General features: G+C 45.7%; 1 protein-coding gene across 1 annotated transcript in view; it reads right to left on the bottom strand.

The window, feature by feature from the left end:
• Positions 1–2,173: 2,173 nt before the first annotated feature.
• The window catches only part of LOC134102245 (ankyrin repeat domain-containing protein 13C-like), a 31,301-nt gene continuing 16,908 nt past the window's right edge, over positions 2,174–16,566 (bottom strand). Inside the window, exons 6-13 of the mRNA XM_062556291.1 lie at positions 15,760–15,826; positions 14,170–14,314; positions 12,880–13,011; positions 12,385–12,552; positions 6,502–6,581; positions 5,780–5,878; positions 4,919–5,019; positions 2,174–3,311 (exon numbers count right to left, since the gene is read on the bottom strand). Of these exons, the coding sequence (XP_062412275.1) occupies positions 3,181–3,311; positions 4,919–5,019; positions 5,780–5,878; positions 6,502–6,581; positions 12,385–12,552; positions 12,880–13,011; positions 14,170–14,314; positions 15,760–15,826 (923 nt within the window). The 3' untranslated portion in view covers positions 2,174–3,180. The remainder of the gene's footprint in view (positions 3,312–4,918; positions 5,020–5,779; positions 5,879–6,501; positions 6,582–12,384; positions 12,553–12,879; positions 13,012–14,169; positions 14,315–15,759; positions 15,827–16,566) is intronic.

Genomic DNA, 16,566 nt, shown 5'->3' with positions numbered 1-16,566 from the left:
GTTTTCAAGAGTACTGTTGTGTGCAATAGATTCTGTTTTTTTGCATTGAGTTGTGTTACAGTAGTGTACTTGCAGAATTTTCTGTACTCTTCATATGAAACTCTAAATGAAGAGCTCTTTTCCAAAACGCTAAATCCATTTTTGACAACATTACTGTACTGTAACAAATCATGTTACTGTATTTACATAATTGTGTTTTTCAGGTAATATCAATAAAAATGCATTTGTTTTGTTTTTATTGAGTAAAGATAAATTACTGTAACTAAACATAACCCAATACAGTTTCACTGAGATTACTTGAAAAACAAAATTGTATATATTATGTATTATTATTAATATATTTATGAAAATTCATTAGTAAAATGGTGGATATAGCGTTTTGGAAAATAACTCTTCAAATGCCTAATCCTCTGCAAAGATCTAAGAAGATCCGTTACTCTAAAGTTTTTTTTAAATAAAATATGCATGAGCAGTTATGAAACAAAGAACCTGCTCACAAATTGAGCATTGTGTTTTCAATTGTTTTGGTGTAGTGTGTAATGATGTGTATAGTGTTTACATTTTTTGAAAGCTTCGAGCTGCTCTTGGTGTGAAAGTTTGAGTTTTGAAGTGAGAAGGTGTGGTTGTGCTTATGTAGCTTTACATTGGGGAACATGGAGGAAACGTTTGTGAAATGTGTTTTAGCATTTGAGAAAAACTGTAACTACACCTGAAAATTACAAAGTTGTGCTTCAACTTAGACAACATCTTTTATTCTTCAAATGTGACTTGTCATTCCACCATGAGCACAAACAAACCAGGAGAGTAAGACCATTATTTTTCCTTAGTTGCTTGAACATTTTTATTAAGTACAAGTTTTTATGAAAAAAAGGTGAGGGTATACAAGTTTTGGGTGCAGTGCGGGCAGCCTGCAGTGTGGAGTGTGTCCCGTGTGTGTGTGTGTCCCAGGCAATTACAGGAAGGAGTACGCCCACACTCTGAAGTGAAGCTTAAAGCTAAAGTGAAGCCACAGCGCAAAGCTAACCAGCCCAGAGTGGCCAGCAGCAGGTCAGGTCTGGCCCAGTGTCTGGGGGGGGGGGAACGTAGAAAACTTACAGGTGGGCACCAACGGGGAAGAAGCTAGCATTTCAAATGACTAACTATTTGCGTCACTAACCTGTAGTGAGGCAACTAAGTGATTGCAGGCCGAGACCGGTGAAGATAAAAAGTTTGAGGGACGCTTTAAGCAAGTCAGGGCAACTGTGACAAGCGGGGTGGGGGGTCGGGGGGCTATTGAGATATAAACTTTGCTGGTGCTTCATCAGTGTGTCTCAAAGCATTCAGCAAAAATCAGTCATGTTTGTGTGTAGAGATAATACAGCCCCAGCACCTGGTACACTACAGTTATTAAGAATGTTAGCTTTACACATGTAGGCATTATACTTGAACGGTTTCATTCATTCAGTTGTTATTGTCCATTGACTATGCTTTACATCCATTGGACAGAAAATGAATCATAGTTAATAGACATTTTGTGAGAAACCTTTCTCCCAAGTTGACACAGATCCACCTGATCATTCACTACCATTGAGTAGGCGAACGTCAGGGTTTAGCCCCACCACAGCACACCCCGCAAAGGTGATGACTCCCACAGTGCTTTTGCATGGAAAAATAACATTAAACAATGCATATCATAATACATATACATACACTCTGTTGCAGTGAAGGAGGTACACTACCAAACAGAAATCCTCACTCTTAGGTACTTCATGAGGCAATATTAGGTCAACTTGTGCAGTGAATAAGGGACAGTTATTAAGCAGTTGGCATCCATTTACCAACAGGTTTAGGAGAACTTCAGGTAGTCGGTTTCCAAATGAAGAAACCTTTTAGGGATGTTGCTTAGTTTCAGAGGAAATTAAAGTGACTGTACACGTATATTCTCAAAGGGATTACACGTATATTCTTTAGGATTGTTTCCCCTAATGATTGAGGGGGAATAAAAATGATTGAGGGGGAATAAAATGTCTAAAGTGGGACGAGAGGTCTAGGGGGTGGGGGGTGGGGGGGGGGGAAGTCCTCCATCACACAGCCCTTGTATGGAGAGCAGCAACAGCAGCCATGACACAACAACCAGACATCCCAACACAATATTCCAATACCCTTGGCATAAAAAGTACCAGTGACCAACCCGAAAAAAGCTCAGTTCCCGCTCTTTAATAACAGAAGAAAAGACAAACAGAAAGGGCAAGAATGGGGGGGGTGGGTAGGAGGGTGGGAGGTAAAGGGGTAAGTCCCCCCCTTGCACACAGAAAAAAGGCTTTCCTTATCTGTAGAAATTCTATTTACATTACATGTCATGACGCTATTCCATCAATCACTCACCCATATACATATACCCATTCTCACCCATATACATCTTCTTGAAAATGTACAACTCCTTTGATTATGTTCCCGTCCTTTAAAGTGTATCCCACTATTTGTAACACAGTTCTTACAAAAAGTATATAAGAAAAAAACAAACAAAGGCTTACATAAATCCTTTATAATGCCACCTTTGCTCACATCTAAGGTGATGAAGACCGTGCCATCCATTAAGGGGAGAGGAAAACACACTCATGTTTCCATGGCCTTTAGCCTTGTGTTTCAGAGTAACGCAGTACTGAACGCAGTACTGAACACAGTACCGGTAGCATTAAATAGGTCCGTTGGAGAGCACCTCTTGGTTGCCGATTGACACTCGGCACAAGGTTTTGCAATGTAGTGCATTAGGATGGTGCCAAGGTTCATGGTACACACATACATGCACGCACACATACACACACACACACACTCGCACACACATACCCTTCTTGCCCCACATTGAGGAGCAGTGCTTGTCTGTCTGTTTGTCTGTCTGTCGGTTTGTGCAGTTGTTTTGCTTCAGTGCTTCGCTACAGGTCAGTTCAACATATTCCCTTTTACCATTCAACATATTCCTTTTTACCATTCAACATATTCCTTTTTACCATTCAACATATTCCTTTTTACCATCAAACATTACATACACCACATCCATAATATATAAAAAAAAGAGCTCCCTATGTTATTTCACCCCGTTAAGAACACACTGGCATCAATGCCCTTCTGTGAGTCCATAAGCAGTCCTTTTAGTCCGCTCTGGGTCTCCCTCTCTCTCTCTCGGTTGTTAGGGTCGCGGGTTCAAAGGTCAGGAAACCGGTTGGGATCCTCTTTGTATTCACTGGGTATGGTGAAGAAGGAGTCCTCAAACTCGTCGTAGCGGAACTCCTGAAAGGTCACCGTGGCGGTGATGGTCGGGAACACCGGGATGTCTGGACAGAGAAGCGTTGACAGAAGTTAGAGGCAAACACAGCCCTCTTCAGTGTTATGGGTTTACTCACAACTCACTCGCGACCGCAATTGGCAACAACCTGATTTGCGCTACACATCGGTGTTGATTGAGGTGAAGTTTCCCCGGCCCACCCCCTTCACTGTAAATACCGCACGTTGGGGTATCTAGATAAAGCACTACAGTATGTAAAATGATGATCAGGTGTTGTTGTTTCATAGACAACAACACACATAGCGTTTAAAAAAAGAAGCAGCGGCATGGAACATGCATCAGTATACTGTAGTACAAACTAACAACCAACTAGTGGTAGACTGGCACAGGACTAGCACCATATGGCCTGGACCAAGAAACGTCCTGCTTCCTACAGTATAGCTATGGTAGAGAGGATCTGAGCCCGAGTTGGCAGCAGCCTGGGCACTGCATGGAAAGATGGCAGAGACACAGAGGACATGGGGAAAACTGCAGCAGTAGCAGAGCCATATTATGTGGCAGCAGCACCATAGCCTTATCCTACGCGGCTAACAGACAAATGTGTCACCATCATCAACTTGGAAAATTGTGCGACAGCATTCTCTCACAAAATGAGTGTCTGTACAACAGGCGACGTCAGCAGATTGCTGTGGGCCATTTACATGTTCAACACCCTCATTTGCCAGCCATTGGGTTTCTTTTGCTGGTTGGTGGAGGAACACATCTGCACCCAAGGATGAGCAGTATTTATGCTACATGTATCTAAAATACGTATTTCTATTTTGTAGTAAGCGCAAAACCAAATGTAGTCTCTGACTGGTGAAGTATTTGAAGCAATTTGTTCAGACTTGTGATCGAGAATATTATGATTCAAGAGAATCATCCAGTTCAGGAAGATGAGTAACGACGTGTAGGTTGCTTAAACACACATACACTCCCTCTAACGAGAATTCAATTCATCAGAAAATCATATTGCAAAGTATGTCAAGTGAGTCATTGGATCACGCAGTCTCAGCGGTCGTTTACACTTTACACTCCGCCCAAGACAAATTGCTCAAGACATCTTTAAAACAAAATGTTTAAAACAAAATGTAAACGTCACAAACATTCATGTTTAGGGGCTCCAAACATGACAATTCACATTTGTAGCCATGACAACATCCGAATGACACCCCATCCAAAGATGGAGCAGGTCCAGAGGATGCAGAGTGGCTTCGAAAGGAACTGCTGTGCGCCTGGGAGACTATGACACATAGCCGGTTTATATTTAGCCCGCTAGCTGCTCACATCCTGTGCCCATCCAGGAAGGGTGTTTGGTACTCACAGGCTTAGTGGGAGGAAAACATGAAGCTTAACTCGGACTCAAAGTGCTGGCGAGGCAGTGCACATTAGATGCTTTTGAGTTGTTTTTGTTTGTTTGTTTTTTTAAGAAAATAACAAACAGGCTATAGCTCACGTCCAAACCATAAGCAGAGTGAGCCATATGCATTTATCTTACAAAATCTTTAGGTTTTCAGAGGAGGTATGCTATTAAACAGACATACAGACAGAATATATAAGAGACACAAACACAACCACATTGAAGACAGTTCAGACGTATGTTCAAGTCACACCTACCTAGTTTAACAGGGAAGCCAGGAGGGAGTTTCATTTGGACAAATTCTCTGAGTTTATTGAAGTGTTTGAAGGGGGCAACCACTTCCAGAATATTTAACAGCCTGAAAGACACAGACCAACAATAACATATGAAGACTGTGTACTATCAAAAATATAATAACTCAGTGGTGATGAGAGAAGAGAGAGAAAGACAGAAAGAAAGAAAGAAAGAAAAAGAGAGAGATAGAAAGAGAGAAAAATAAATAAATGAGAAAGAAAGAAAGAAATAAAGAAAGAATGAATGAAAGACAGAGAGAGAGAGAGAGAAAAGAGCGTACTTATGACTTGATGTCCACCATAGACTGTAAAAAATACACCTACACCTGCCTTGACTTGCATATGAACTACACCCCATTCTTAATCCATAGGGTTTAATATGACGTTGGTCCCCCCTTTGCGCTACAACAGCTTCAACTCTTCTGGGAAGGCTTTCCATACGGCTTAGTGTGTGTTTATGGGAATTTTTGAACATTCTTCCAGAAGCACATTTGTCAGGTCACACGTCTTTATGGGCCTTGTTTTATGCAATGGTGCACAGTCATGTTGGAACAGGAAGGCGCCTTTCCCAAACTGTTCCCACAAAGTTGGAAGCATGGAATTGTCTAAAATCTCTTGGTTAATGCTGGCTCAAACATTCAGAGTTCCTTTCAAAAGAACTAAGGGACCAAGCCCAGCTCGGGGATGAGCCCTTCCTGTTCCAACATGACGGGATGTCACTAAACTTCATATGCAAGTCGAGGCAGGGGACAAAACTTTTGCCAATATAGTGTATAGTCATACTAACTCAGTGGTGATGAGAGAGAGAGAGAAGAGTGTACTTACGACTCGATGCCCAGGGGGAAGTCTTGACACATGGCCACAGTTGCCTTGAAGGCCTTCTTGCTCTCTTTACACACCAGCTCCCTACCCAAGTGAGGAGCTCTAACACAGACACACACAGACACACACACACACACACACAAAAGGACAGAAACACAGGACCGATTAGCCAATGAGGAAGGGCATACAGTACTAACTGACAGCGCTGTTGACAAATGATTGACAGGCTAATGAAGAGGGCATGGGAGGTCTTCTTGGCTTGTTGTTGAGGAGGTGCGAAGTGGCTAAGGAATAGGGCTAGCATGCACGTAACCCCAACAGGGAAGCTACACCAGACACGTAACTGAAGTGTTCCGTTCGTGAAGCGTATGTTGCAGCAGTTAATAATCACTATTATCAATGGAAGTATCTACACCAGACGCGACAGTGGCACGTACATTAGAAAAAAATAGACCAGTGACCAGTCTGCTGAAAACGGATTTTACGCGTCTCAAACGGAACACTTCAGTTACACGCCTGGTGTAGCTCCCCTGTAAGAGTGGCCCATTGATAGAAGCATCAGACAAATGCATTTGGTATGGTTTAGGTTAGGTAATATGAAATCAGGCCGAGATTAAATAATGCCTTCCAGTCAGGTAGTAGGAGTTTGACAAAAGTGATCACATTAAGCATACAGTACAGTATGTATATTAAGCATTGAGCATGACAGATAGTAGAGTCCATACTTTCCGTTTTCTGCCGTGATGTACTCCTCCCAGGAGACTGTGTTCGGAGAAGGAGCCGTGAGAGACTGCCGCCTTACCGGCTACAAACACACAGAGAGAGAGGCCTGGTCAGGAACGGCTGTGTTCATGCTAATTAGAACAGCCACATCATGGCATAGTAGCTTTTTTCATGAAAAGTGTAAATATAATCAAATTTACCTCACGGTTTACACCAGTTTTAAATCAAGCATTAAAAATGTGGACTTGGAAGATGGAAAAAAGCAGTACATAGGTAACCACCAGAGGGAGTCCATGTATAACTAAAGACTGTGGCTTATGAAAGCAAGGTACTCAACTGAAACATGCAAAGTACACATCTCAGATTACAGTGTCAAGTTACCCAGAACACCGTGTAACGTTAAGGCCTTATACAACTCAATAAGAGAGAATGTTACGTTTTCATTCCATTTGAAGGTTTTGGCTTTGGCCCTTTAAGTTTAGAAATGACTGTTGGAGAGATAACGATTGGTAGAAGTGGAAAGAGGTAGGGGCCAACACGGCTACGGGCAGCAGCCTACCAGTACGCTCCTATGGAGAGGCGTGAGAAGACTTGGCAGAGATACCGCCTGCTATTTGTCTGATCAAATGTACACATATTTGTGAACATGCACTCACACATATCAATCGGTACACCTTATCAAGTATGATTACTAAACACCATTTAAGTTACTTAACAATAATAACTTAAGAATAATAATAGTTGGAAAAGATACAGAACAGAAAACTGTCAGAAGGGATTTAAAATGAGTAATCTGGGACTTCTTTCATAACTATTGACATGACATTGTATGTGCCTCGAGACAGTGGCCACTCTATAGCAAAGATTTTCAAAGCTTTGTTACCAAGTTGCAAAGCAGTGTTCTCTGACAATCTGAAAGACAAAGCCTTTCAAAGACTTACCAATCTTGTCTTACTACAATTACACATTCTGCAGGAGTGAACAGAGCATACAGTACCTCTACCCAGCACATCATATCTATTCATTGTAACAGTTGCTTCTTGATACTGAACTGATCATTCCTGACACTTCCTTTGTTGAATTAAGGAACATTTCATTATGTTTCTGTTTCAAACACCCAGCTAAGTTATTCGTATGGGTAGGCCCCTCCAACTGCAGAAACAGACTAGAGTGTTCCTAAAGCGTTTCCGGTAGCATAAAAACACAAGCTAATGGTAACGTGGGAGGGGGAAAGCAAAAAAAACCAAAACAATAAAAAAACGTTTTGTAGAGCATTACTTTAAAATCCAATTCATTTAAATTTCAACGTATCTGCCTTGGTTATGAATGGATAAACCGGAAGTCCCTTAGAAACAGGCTGAATGGGTCTATAAGAGGAAGTTCAGTGGAGTGAGGACCTAAGTGAGAACAGCAGAGCTCAGCGTGTCCTCAGCTAACCCTTCCCCTACTTCCTGTACGAGCATAGTGGCCTTGACCACTGACTAGCACTACGCTGATCAACTCCAGCAACATCAAAGCTCACTGCCACCTACACCACACACACACACACACACACACACACACACAAAAGCATACACACCCACACAAACACACTTAGTTAGTGTATAAAACCAACACACATGCACACAAATACACACACAGATCACTAGAGATGGGCAGGACTCACAGAACATGCAACATATGTAAATCCGGACAAGTGCGCAAATATGTGTGCACACACACACACACACACACACACACACACACACACACACACATTCCATGACTCTCTAAGCCAGAGCACACAACACAATATACAACAGACTTAAGCTTACACAGACAGAGAGACCCAATTGGACACACACGCGTATGGGATCTCCATAGGCTCTAGAAGCCAGTCCATAAAAATATACAACAGAAAACACACATAAACCCAGCCTGACCAAAACACACACACACACACACACACACACACACACACGTTGTGGGTAGCCACACGCTTATGGGATCACTAAAGATTTCCAAATTGAAATCCCTGTGCTTGTCCAGGAAAGCTGTGGGATTGAGCTCTGAGGCCAGAGCCCATATCCGCCCCGGGCCGCTTCACATGAACGCGGCCGGCATGGAGTGGAGCTCAATGGCACAGGAATGGTTCCCATTTCCTGGGGGATTTGTGGCGGCCGTAGCAGCAGTGGTGGTGGTGGTGGTGGTGGTGGTGGGCCCAGCCTGCTGTTGTGACTGGAGGGCTACACACACCACACACACACAGATACATGCACAGACACACACACACACACACACACAGAGAAAAATACATGCACACAGATCCAAAGCACTAGTAAACGTATAAAAACACACATCTCAACAGACACATAAATACACATGTATGCACAGAAACTCCTATTAACACACACACATGCACAGACATGAAAGTTCCTACACAAACACAGACACTATACATGCACACCCATACACACCCAGAAAATTAAGCCCGCCCGCGCACGCACACACGCACACACACACACACACACACACGTGCACAGTGAAAGCCGAGTGGGGGGGCCCTGGTATGTGGCTCTGTGCTCTGTCTGATTGGGGCTTCCCCAGAACACTGGGGCCCGAGGCCTGGGCGCTGGCGTGTGTGTGTGTGTGTGTGTGTGTGTGTGTGCGCGAGCGAAGTGAGTGAGGGGATTTAGTCGTCCTTTCAGCTGCCGGGAGCCCCGCGTCAAAAACAACCCCCTCTGCCGTGCTGCACACCGCACGCTGGCTCGTCCGGCGCCACAATGACCGATGATGCCACCCTCGGAGAGGACGTAAACAACAGGGCTCGTGCGCGTGTGTGTGTGTGCGTGTGAACACACCCTGCTGGCGACGTTCCCACAGCCCCCACTGATAAGCAACATCCCTCCCCCTACGTGTCGCAATCCAAAACGTGTCGCAATCCAAAACATCACAGGGGAAAAAGAATACCAGACAATGTCCATAGGGAGAACAAGAGCAAGGAACGACATCGAACACCTTTCACAAAACCAGAGAACAACGAGAAAAAAAACATGTTTTTAGAAATGTACAGTTACTGCATTCTTGGTGAGAAGTTAGACAGTTTGGGAGTTTAGGTTCAGGTGAACAGACTTGAACACCACTCGGGCTACCACATTCACCATCCAGTAGGGGGCGTGCTGAGACCAGTTCCCATGCAACAAAGGACCACAACAGAGGAGAGTGGACATAGCTGAGGGGGGGTGGGGTGGTGGTGTCAGGGGCAGGAGAGTAGAAGAGTTAACCCGGCAGTGACCTCACGAGCACTGCAGAGTTTAGCTATGAACCACAGTAGTGGGAGCAGGACAGGAGTGTGGTGATAGTGGCTCACACACTTATTAATCACAGGCTTCTTTTCCTGGGAGGCAACAGCAGTGTCTGTCAGGGAACAGCTGCTGATGATGATGATGATGATTCACAGTCAACAATCTACAAGCTCTTTGGTGGTTGTTAAACAACACTTTTGAAGGCAATGCAGTTAAAGCTGAGACTTGGCCATCCTACTTCAATTATGAAGGGCCTTAGAGATGGTCACTGATGAACTGTAGTAAAATACATGAACTGTAATGAAGACACTGCTGAACTGTAGTGAAATACTTAATCAGTGCTGTATATGTACATGGCCTGTTGCTTGTAGTGCTTCCATATGTCCCACTGAAGCAAACAGGGATCATGAACATTACCTCTTCAAGACCTTTTCCTGGGGGCACTACTTCCAGATAGATAAATAGATAGATACTGTACTTTATTGATCCCCAAGGGGGAATTCTCTCTGATCAGTCATCTGTTGCTGTATTATAGAGCAGTTTTAACTATTTATTTCATATACTATTGTATATATAAAATCAAATAACCATAACTCTAAAGCTAGCGTTAACATACAGTAGGGAAAGGAAGCCTGTGCACACACACATTTGGGAAGGAGGTCACTAGGGAAGGAATGTGTGTTGGTCACTTGAGAAGGAACATGTGTGTGTGTGTGTGTGTGTGTGTGTGTGTTGGTGTGGGAGAACTGGAACCAAACATGCTTTGGAGAGGTGTTCAATTGCAAGAGTGTGTGTTTCTGAATGTCTTTGAGCAGGAAACGTACTGTATGTGTGCATACGTCTGAGAGTATGTGTGTGTGTATTGAGTGACTTTGTTGTTTGTGCGTGTCAACAGATCTCTGCGTGTCTATGTGTATGTGTGCATGTGTGCATGTGTGTCTGTGGGTCTGTGGGTATGTGTGCATGTGTGTGTAGGAAGTGCATGCATGCGTGTGTGTGTGTGTGTGTGTGTGTGCGTGTATGTGTGCGTGTATGTGTGTGTGTGTGTGTGAGCATATGTGTGCGTGTGTAGGGGGTGGCTACATGGCTAGAGCGTGGGCCAGGCGGAGGGTGTGGCTTTAGGGGGCATTAGAGGAGCGGTGCTCAGTGCTCACCCCGAGGGTCCAGCGCGAGAGCAGAGTCTCAGCCTTGGCCGCGGAGTCCTGCGGCGACAGTGTAAACAAACAACCACCTTTATGACCAGACCAGGGCAAAAACCCAGCACCAGCACCACCCGCCCAGCCTGGACTCCTCACGCTCAAGCCCAGATCGGGCCTCCTCTCCTGGGCAGACAGCCACCGGTCCAAGCCGCGGAGGGCCCCGGCAGCATACAGCCCAGTTGGCCCTGTAATTCCCGCCGGTCATAAGGGGCCTTGGCTAAGCCGCCGCCTGGCCCAGTTGGACGGCAGCCTGGACAGATCGGCTGGGGAAGGCTGGTGGTGAGGCAGGGCCACAACTAGGGGCCGGCACAGAGCCAGATTCTTACACACACACACACACACACATACACTCACGCACGCACGCACGCACACACACACACACACACACACACACGGTGGGGGAATTGTTCTGACCCCGGACTGGACAACAATGGTGCATTATTCACTGTGGCGCTGCAAACAAAGTCATGCAAGAAGACCCAGTTTATAAGAGGGAACTGGACCAACCGGCTGTGTGGTGCCATGTTCCTATTCAGGTTAAGAGTTACTGCCTAACCGGAGGAGGAGGAAATCAACTCTGTTTTAGATGTGCTGATAAAACAAGGAGAAAAATGTGACAAGACAAACAGGACACTGAGCCGTCTGCCCTTCACATTTGCAACTCAGTGCGACACAGATAAAACACTGATATGGATGCGGCCATCTAGGGTTCAATCCAATGTTGAGTAATTTGCTATGAAGGGAACCTTTCTGAAGAACTGTTCTGAACCTATGGAGATGTCCAATGTATACTCTGGAATGTACACTTACATTTGCCAGGCTTTTGTTACAAAGATGACCAAAAATGATAAATTAATAAGGAAATAAATTATTAATTAATAGCAAAAGATGAGAGCTGGCAACCCTGAGCTTGGGGCGCTGACTGTGGGCTCACCTGAAAGTTCTGCTTGAGAGAAAGAAACAAAAAAACGACCTACTAAACTGCCACTGAGCACTGAGACTTAAAGGGAAGCTCTTTTTCTGCTGGTAATCACAAAAAAAAGCCAGGCAGCTACAGTGCTACACTCTGGGGGCATGATTTTAAAAGATGAAAAATCGCCGAGTTCTCCTCCGAGAGAGGAGAGAGAATGGTGCACTGTGGGTGCTGAAGAGGGGAAAAAAAACTCTCTGAACTGGCAGAAAACACAGAGACAAGACAGCAAGGCGTTAAGTGTGGGGCGCGTCGAGTTCTCCTCAACGTTCTGTTGAAGGAAACTGGCAGACAACACAGGGAGACGAGAGAGCAAGACGAGAGTGTTGGGGTGCTGTCGAGTTCTCCTCAAAGTTCTGCTCAAGGGCACTGGCAGAAAACACGGAGGCCTGAGAGAGGACATGGTCCTCACGTGCGGTCTGGCGCTCTCACCTGCTCGATGTGCTGCTCGATGAGGTGAGACGAGCCTTTGCTGAGGCTCTCCATCATGGCCTTGTTCCTCAGGATGTCCTCCTCACTCAGGTGCTCCCGGCGCTTCCGCGACTCCAGAACCAGCCCGTTCACCAGGTAGTAGTCGGCCAGGAAGTTCCCCACGCGCTCCTGAGGACACCATCACAACAACACCCGTCACACACACACACACCTCTATACATGTACATGTAGACATCTTCAAAAACAGCAATGTCCTCTTAAACACACACAGTGGATAATGCAACTCCCAAGGGACAAGAGGGACGATTTTACGACATGAAAACGCAGTCCACGACCACACTGGCTGCACTAGGCACCATTTCGACTGAACTAAGGCCGAACTACCAGGTTTGGTATCCCCCAGTCCCCTTACAATGGGCACCGTAAATAGCCCAGCACCCTCCCTTGGAGAGTTGAATAAGGACGGGGAGGCAGCGTGAGCGTGAGAGTCCTGACCGTTTTGTCTTCCTTGAAGAGCCAGCCGCTCTGTGCGCGGGAGAAGGATATGGATTTGGTGGAGAGCGTGGCGGAGTAAATGTCACTGCTCATCAGGATGTCCACCTCCTCCTCCGTCTCCGTCTCCGACTCCTGCTGGGCAAATGACACGGATTGGCATTCAGAGGGAGCAACGGGAGCACAGACAGACACAACAGACTGATACAGCAGACAGACAGACAGACAGACAGATACATACAACACAGATACAGCAGACAGACAGACAGAGACACAACAGACAGACGCACACTAGACAGACAAACAGACAGATAGATACAGCAGACATAGACAGATAGACAAATACAACACAGACGCACACTAGACAGACAAACTGACAGATAGATACAGCAGACAGACAGATAGACAGAGACAGATACAACAGACAGACGCACACCAGACAGACAAACAGACAGATAGATACAGCAGACAAACAGATGCAACAGCCAGACAGATACAGCAGACAGATACAGCAGACAGACACACACTAGACAGACAAACAGACATCTAGATACAGCAGACAGACAGATACAGCATCAGAGAGCAGCTCTTCCCGGTCTCCTATCTGTTCTCTGATATCCTGATTACACACTCACTTGCGGACATGCACAAGGACAACAGTGACACTGAGGTCAGATCACATGACTCAGTCCAACTCTAGTGGATCCTCACATGCTTGCGGACGCACAGTATAATATGGGCCTCATGGCTGTAAAAACTCTGAGCCGGAGATCTGATGGAGCTAGGCCTATAATGCTGATGGCTATACATAATCGAACACCTGTGCTACAAGTGTGGACATGTTTTAAGGCTATGGGTGCATTCTTTTGTGTTGTGAAGTGTGTGTGTGTGTGTGTGTGTGTGTGTGTGTGTGTGTGTGTGTGTGTGTGTGAGCATATGTGTGCGTGTGTAGGGGGTGGCTACATGGCTAGAGTGTGGGCCAGGCGGAGGGTGTGGCTTTAGGGGGCATTAGAGGAGCGGTGCTCAGTGCTCACCCCGAGGGTCCAGCGCGAGTGTGTGTGTGTGTGTGTGTGTGTGTGTGTGTGTGTGTGTGTGTGTGTGTGTGTGTGAACGTGTTGCGTAACATCTCCTTAACATGCACCGCAACAAAGTCTTGTGTGGTTTACTGATCCGGCAATAAAGCATTTTGATCTTTATCTTTGTAAGGTCAAAATCCACACGCCGCGGGTGTCAGCGTTTTGACCTGCCTGACCAAGCGTAAAGGCACGGCCATGAATGAGGAAGCGTCCTGACCTCGTCGTGGATGCGCTGGAACACCTTCTGCTCGTTGTCCAGCACCACAAAGGACTCAGACGGGACGGCGTCGCCAGTGAAGACAAAACTGAGGTCGCCCCTTTGGCATTTCATGTCGGTGAAGTCGATGAGGGTGGTGTCCAGCCTGGCATTGTTTGGGCAGATGACAAGAGACAGAACAAAGACAGAGGAGGTTAAAGGGGAAAGGGGGGAGGGCTATAACTGACTGGACAGGGCAGAGAACTTCATCTGAAAATGGATTCTGTTGCCATAGAGATGAATGGCAACTCTTTCAGCTTGAGTTCCGTCAGAGAGGCCCATTAAATCCAACAATGTGAGCCTCATTACCAAGGACAGCACTATTAGAAGGTCTTAGATGAGAACTCGGGTACAGAAATCTTAAAAGCCGCCATAAAAAATTCCATTGAATGTTTTTTTTCTTTTCTTTTTTGACTGTTGTGCAGTTTAATGCTCTGACACCACTGAGAGTGTAATTAACTCCCCGAAGAACATTCCAGTCTGAATGCTGAAATGCCAGAGTTTTGAAGCTTGGCTGTGAGTAGATCAAACCCAGCACAGCCAAAGCTCATAAAACTAAACTAGCGATAATCCACCACAAATGTCTTCATTTCGAGCAGTAGCACAAGCCGTCAGTCAGCTGGTAATTACTGACATACTGAGGTCTTCTTCAACATGAACTAATGATGGGAGGACAATTAGGCTTATTGATCCCATTGATAATCAAAGTAGCACTGGCATAGGAATGCATTGCGTATGCCTTCTGTGTGCTGTGTGTGTGTGAGAGAGCTGTGTGTGTGTGTGTGAGAGCTGTGTGAGTGTCTGTGGCTCTGAGTGTGTGTGTGTGTGTGTGTGTGTGTGTGTGTGTGTGTGTGTGTGTGTGTGTGTGTGTATTTGCTTGTGTGGTTCCATGAAGTGGTCCAGGTAATGGCTCTGCACACAGCTGCCGTTTGAACGTTTCCGGCTCTCTCTCTCTCGGCGCTCCTCTGAGGACTGTGATTTCACACTCTAGTTAACAGCCCTCGTCATTAGTCATGCTCAGGCTGCCAATGTTGACAATAAAACTCTGGCCCCAGCAAGATTCTCTGGGAGGAGGAGGAGGAGGAGGAGGAGGAGGAGGAGGAGGAGGAGGAGGAGGAGGAGGAGGATTTACGCGAGGCCAAACACAGCCCAGAGCACTTGAGACAGACGCAGCAGCAGCAGTAGCGGTGGCCGAGGGCTGCGGTGAGAACGGGCCTCTGTGTAACTCAATAGGGGGGGAAAGGTAAGACTGCGGCATGTGAAGCTCACCGTCCTTGACAACGGCTGCTACTCGCTCGGCAGGCTTTTCACTCGTCTGCCTGACTATTGTGCAACGACTAAGGCGTGTTCTCTACACATTATGGAGGTTGTTCGAGAAAGGCCATATGTGTGTGTGTGTGTGTGTGTGAGGGGGGGGGGGGGTTGGGTGGAGCGATGCTTTGTTTTTTAAGATGGTTCAGAGCTTCTGTGTGTCTGTGTGTGTGTGTCTGTGTGTGTCCTTGTTTAGTCACAACTAAGCACACTCAATGTAACAGAATTGTAAAACCTCACCTGATGTTGAGGCCCTGTTTGGTGATCTTGCATGTATCAGATGGGAGTATTCGTGAGAGTAAAGGCACTGTGAACACACACACACACACACACACACACACACACACACACACACACACACACACACACACACACAGACACATACACAATAAACTTTCAGAAAACACATACTGAGTAACTTCAAGGAACCGGCAGGGCTCCCCAGACGTGCTGGGCTGCCACTAGGAAAAGCATATGCTGCGTTTCTATTACATTTTTAATGCATTTTTAAATTTTTTTGTGGCCGGCTGCCAGAAGAGGTAATTTAAAAGGCTCTCTTGACTCCAATAGCACCACAGCAACTTCCCTGCTAGAAACGCATCCATCACCCAGCCATCCTACAGTTTAAGGGGGGAAATGCTGATTTCTGTGGAATTTCACAGCTGTGCCTTACATGGCCTTAAGTGCTCATGATGAAACAGAATTAAGTCATGACGCTGCTTGCTAGCCATCATTAGCGTGGAACTAAGCACTGCTGAAATGTGACTGGCACTCAGCTAGACTTGAGCTGCTAGGCCATGATCTGAAAGAATATGATATTACTTCAGGTTGCTTCCAGGTGGCCTCGAATGTTTTCCGATTGTAACTGGGCAATTACCAACTAACTAGAGTTAGCTATTGTCACATGCTGAGGCCAAACATCAAATGTTTCAGAGCAAGGTACACGCAAAAATGTCCCTCTACAAGGAACTCTTACGTTCTCAAACTCACATAAATAACCAATAAAGACCAAGTAACAAGTGGAACTCTTTAACTGTCATTTAAACC

The sequence above is a fragment of the Sardina pilchardus genome, chromosome 15 (assembly GCF_963854185.1).
Source record: "Sardina pilchardus chromosome 15, fSarPil1.1, whole genome shotgun sequence".
NCBI lineage: Eukaryota > Metazoa > Chordata > Actinopteri > Clupeiformes > Clupeidae > Sardina > Sardina pilchardus.
Note: the sequence above shows the minus strand (reverse complement) of the source record. Positions and strands in the feature narration are given on the sequence as shown.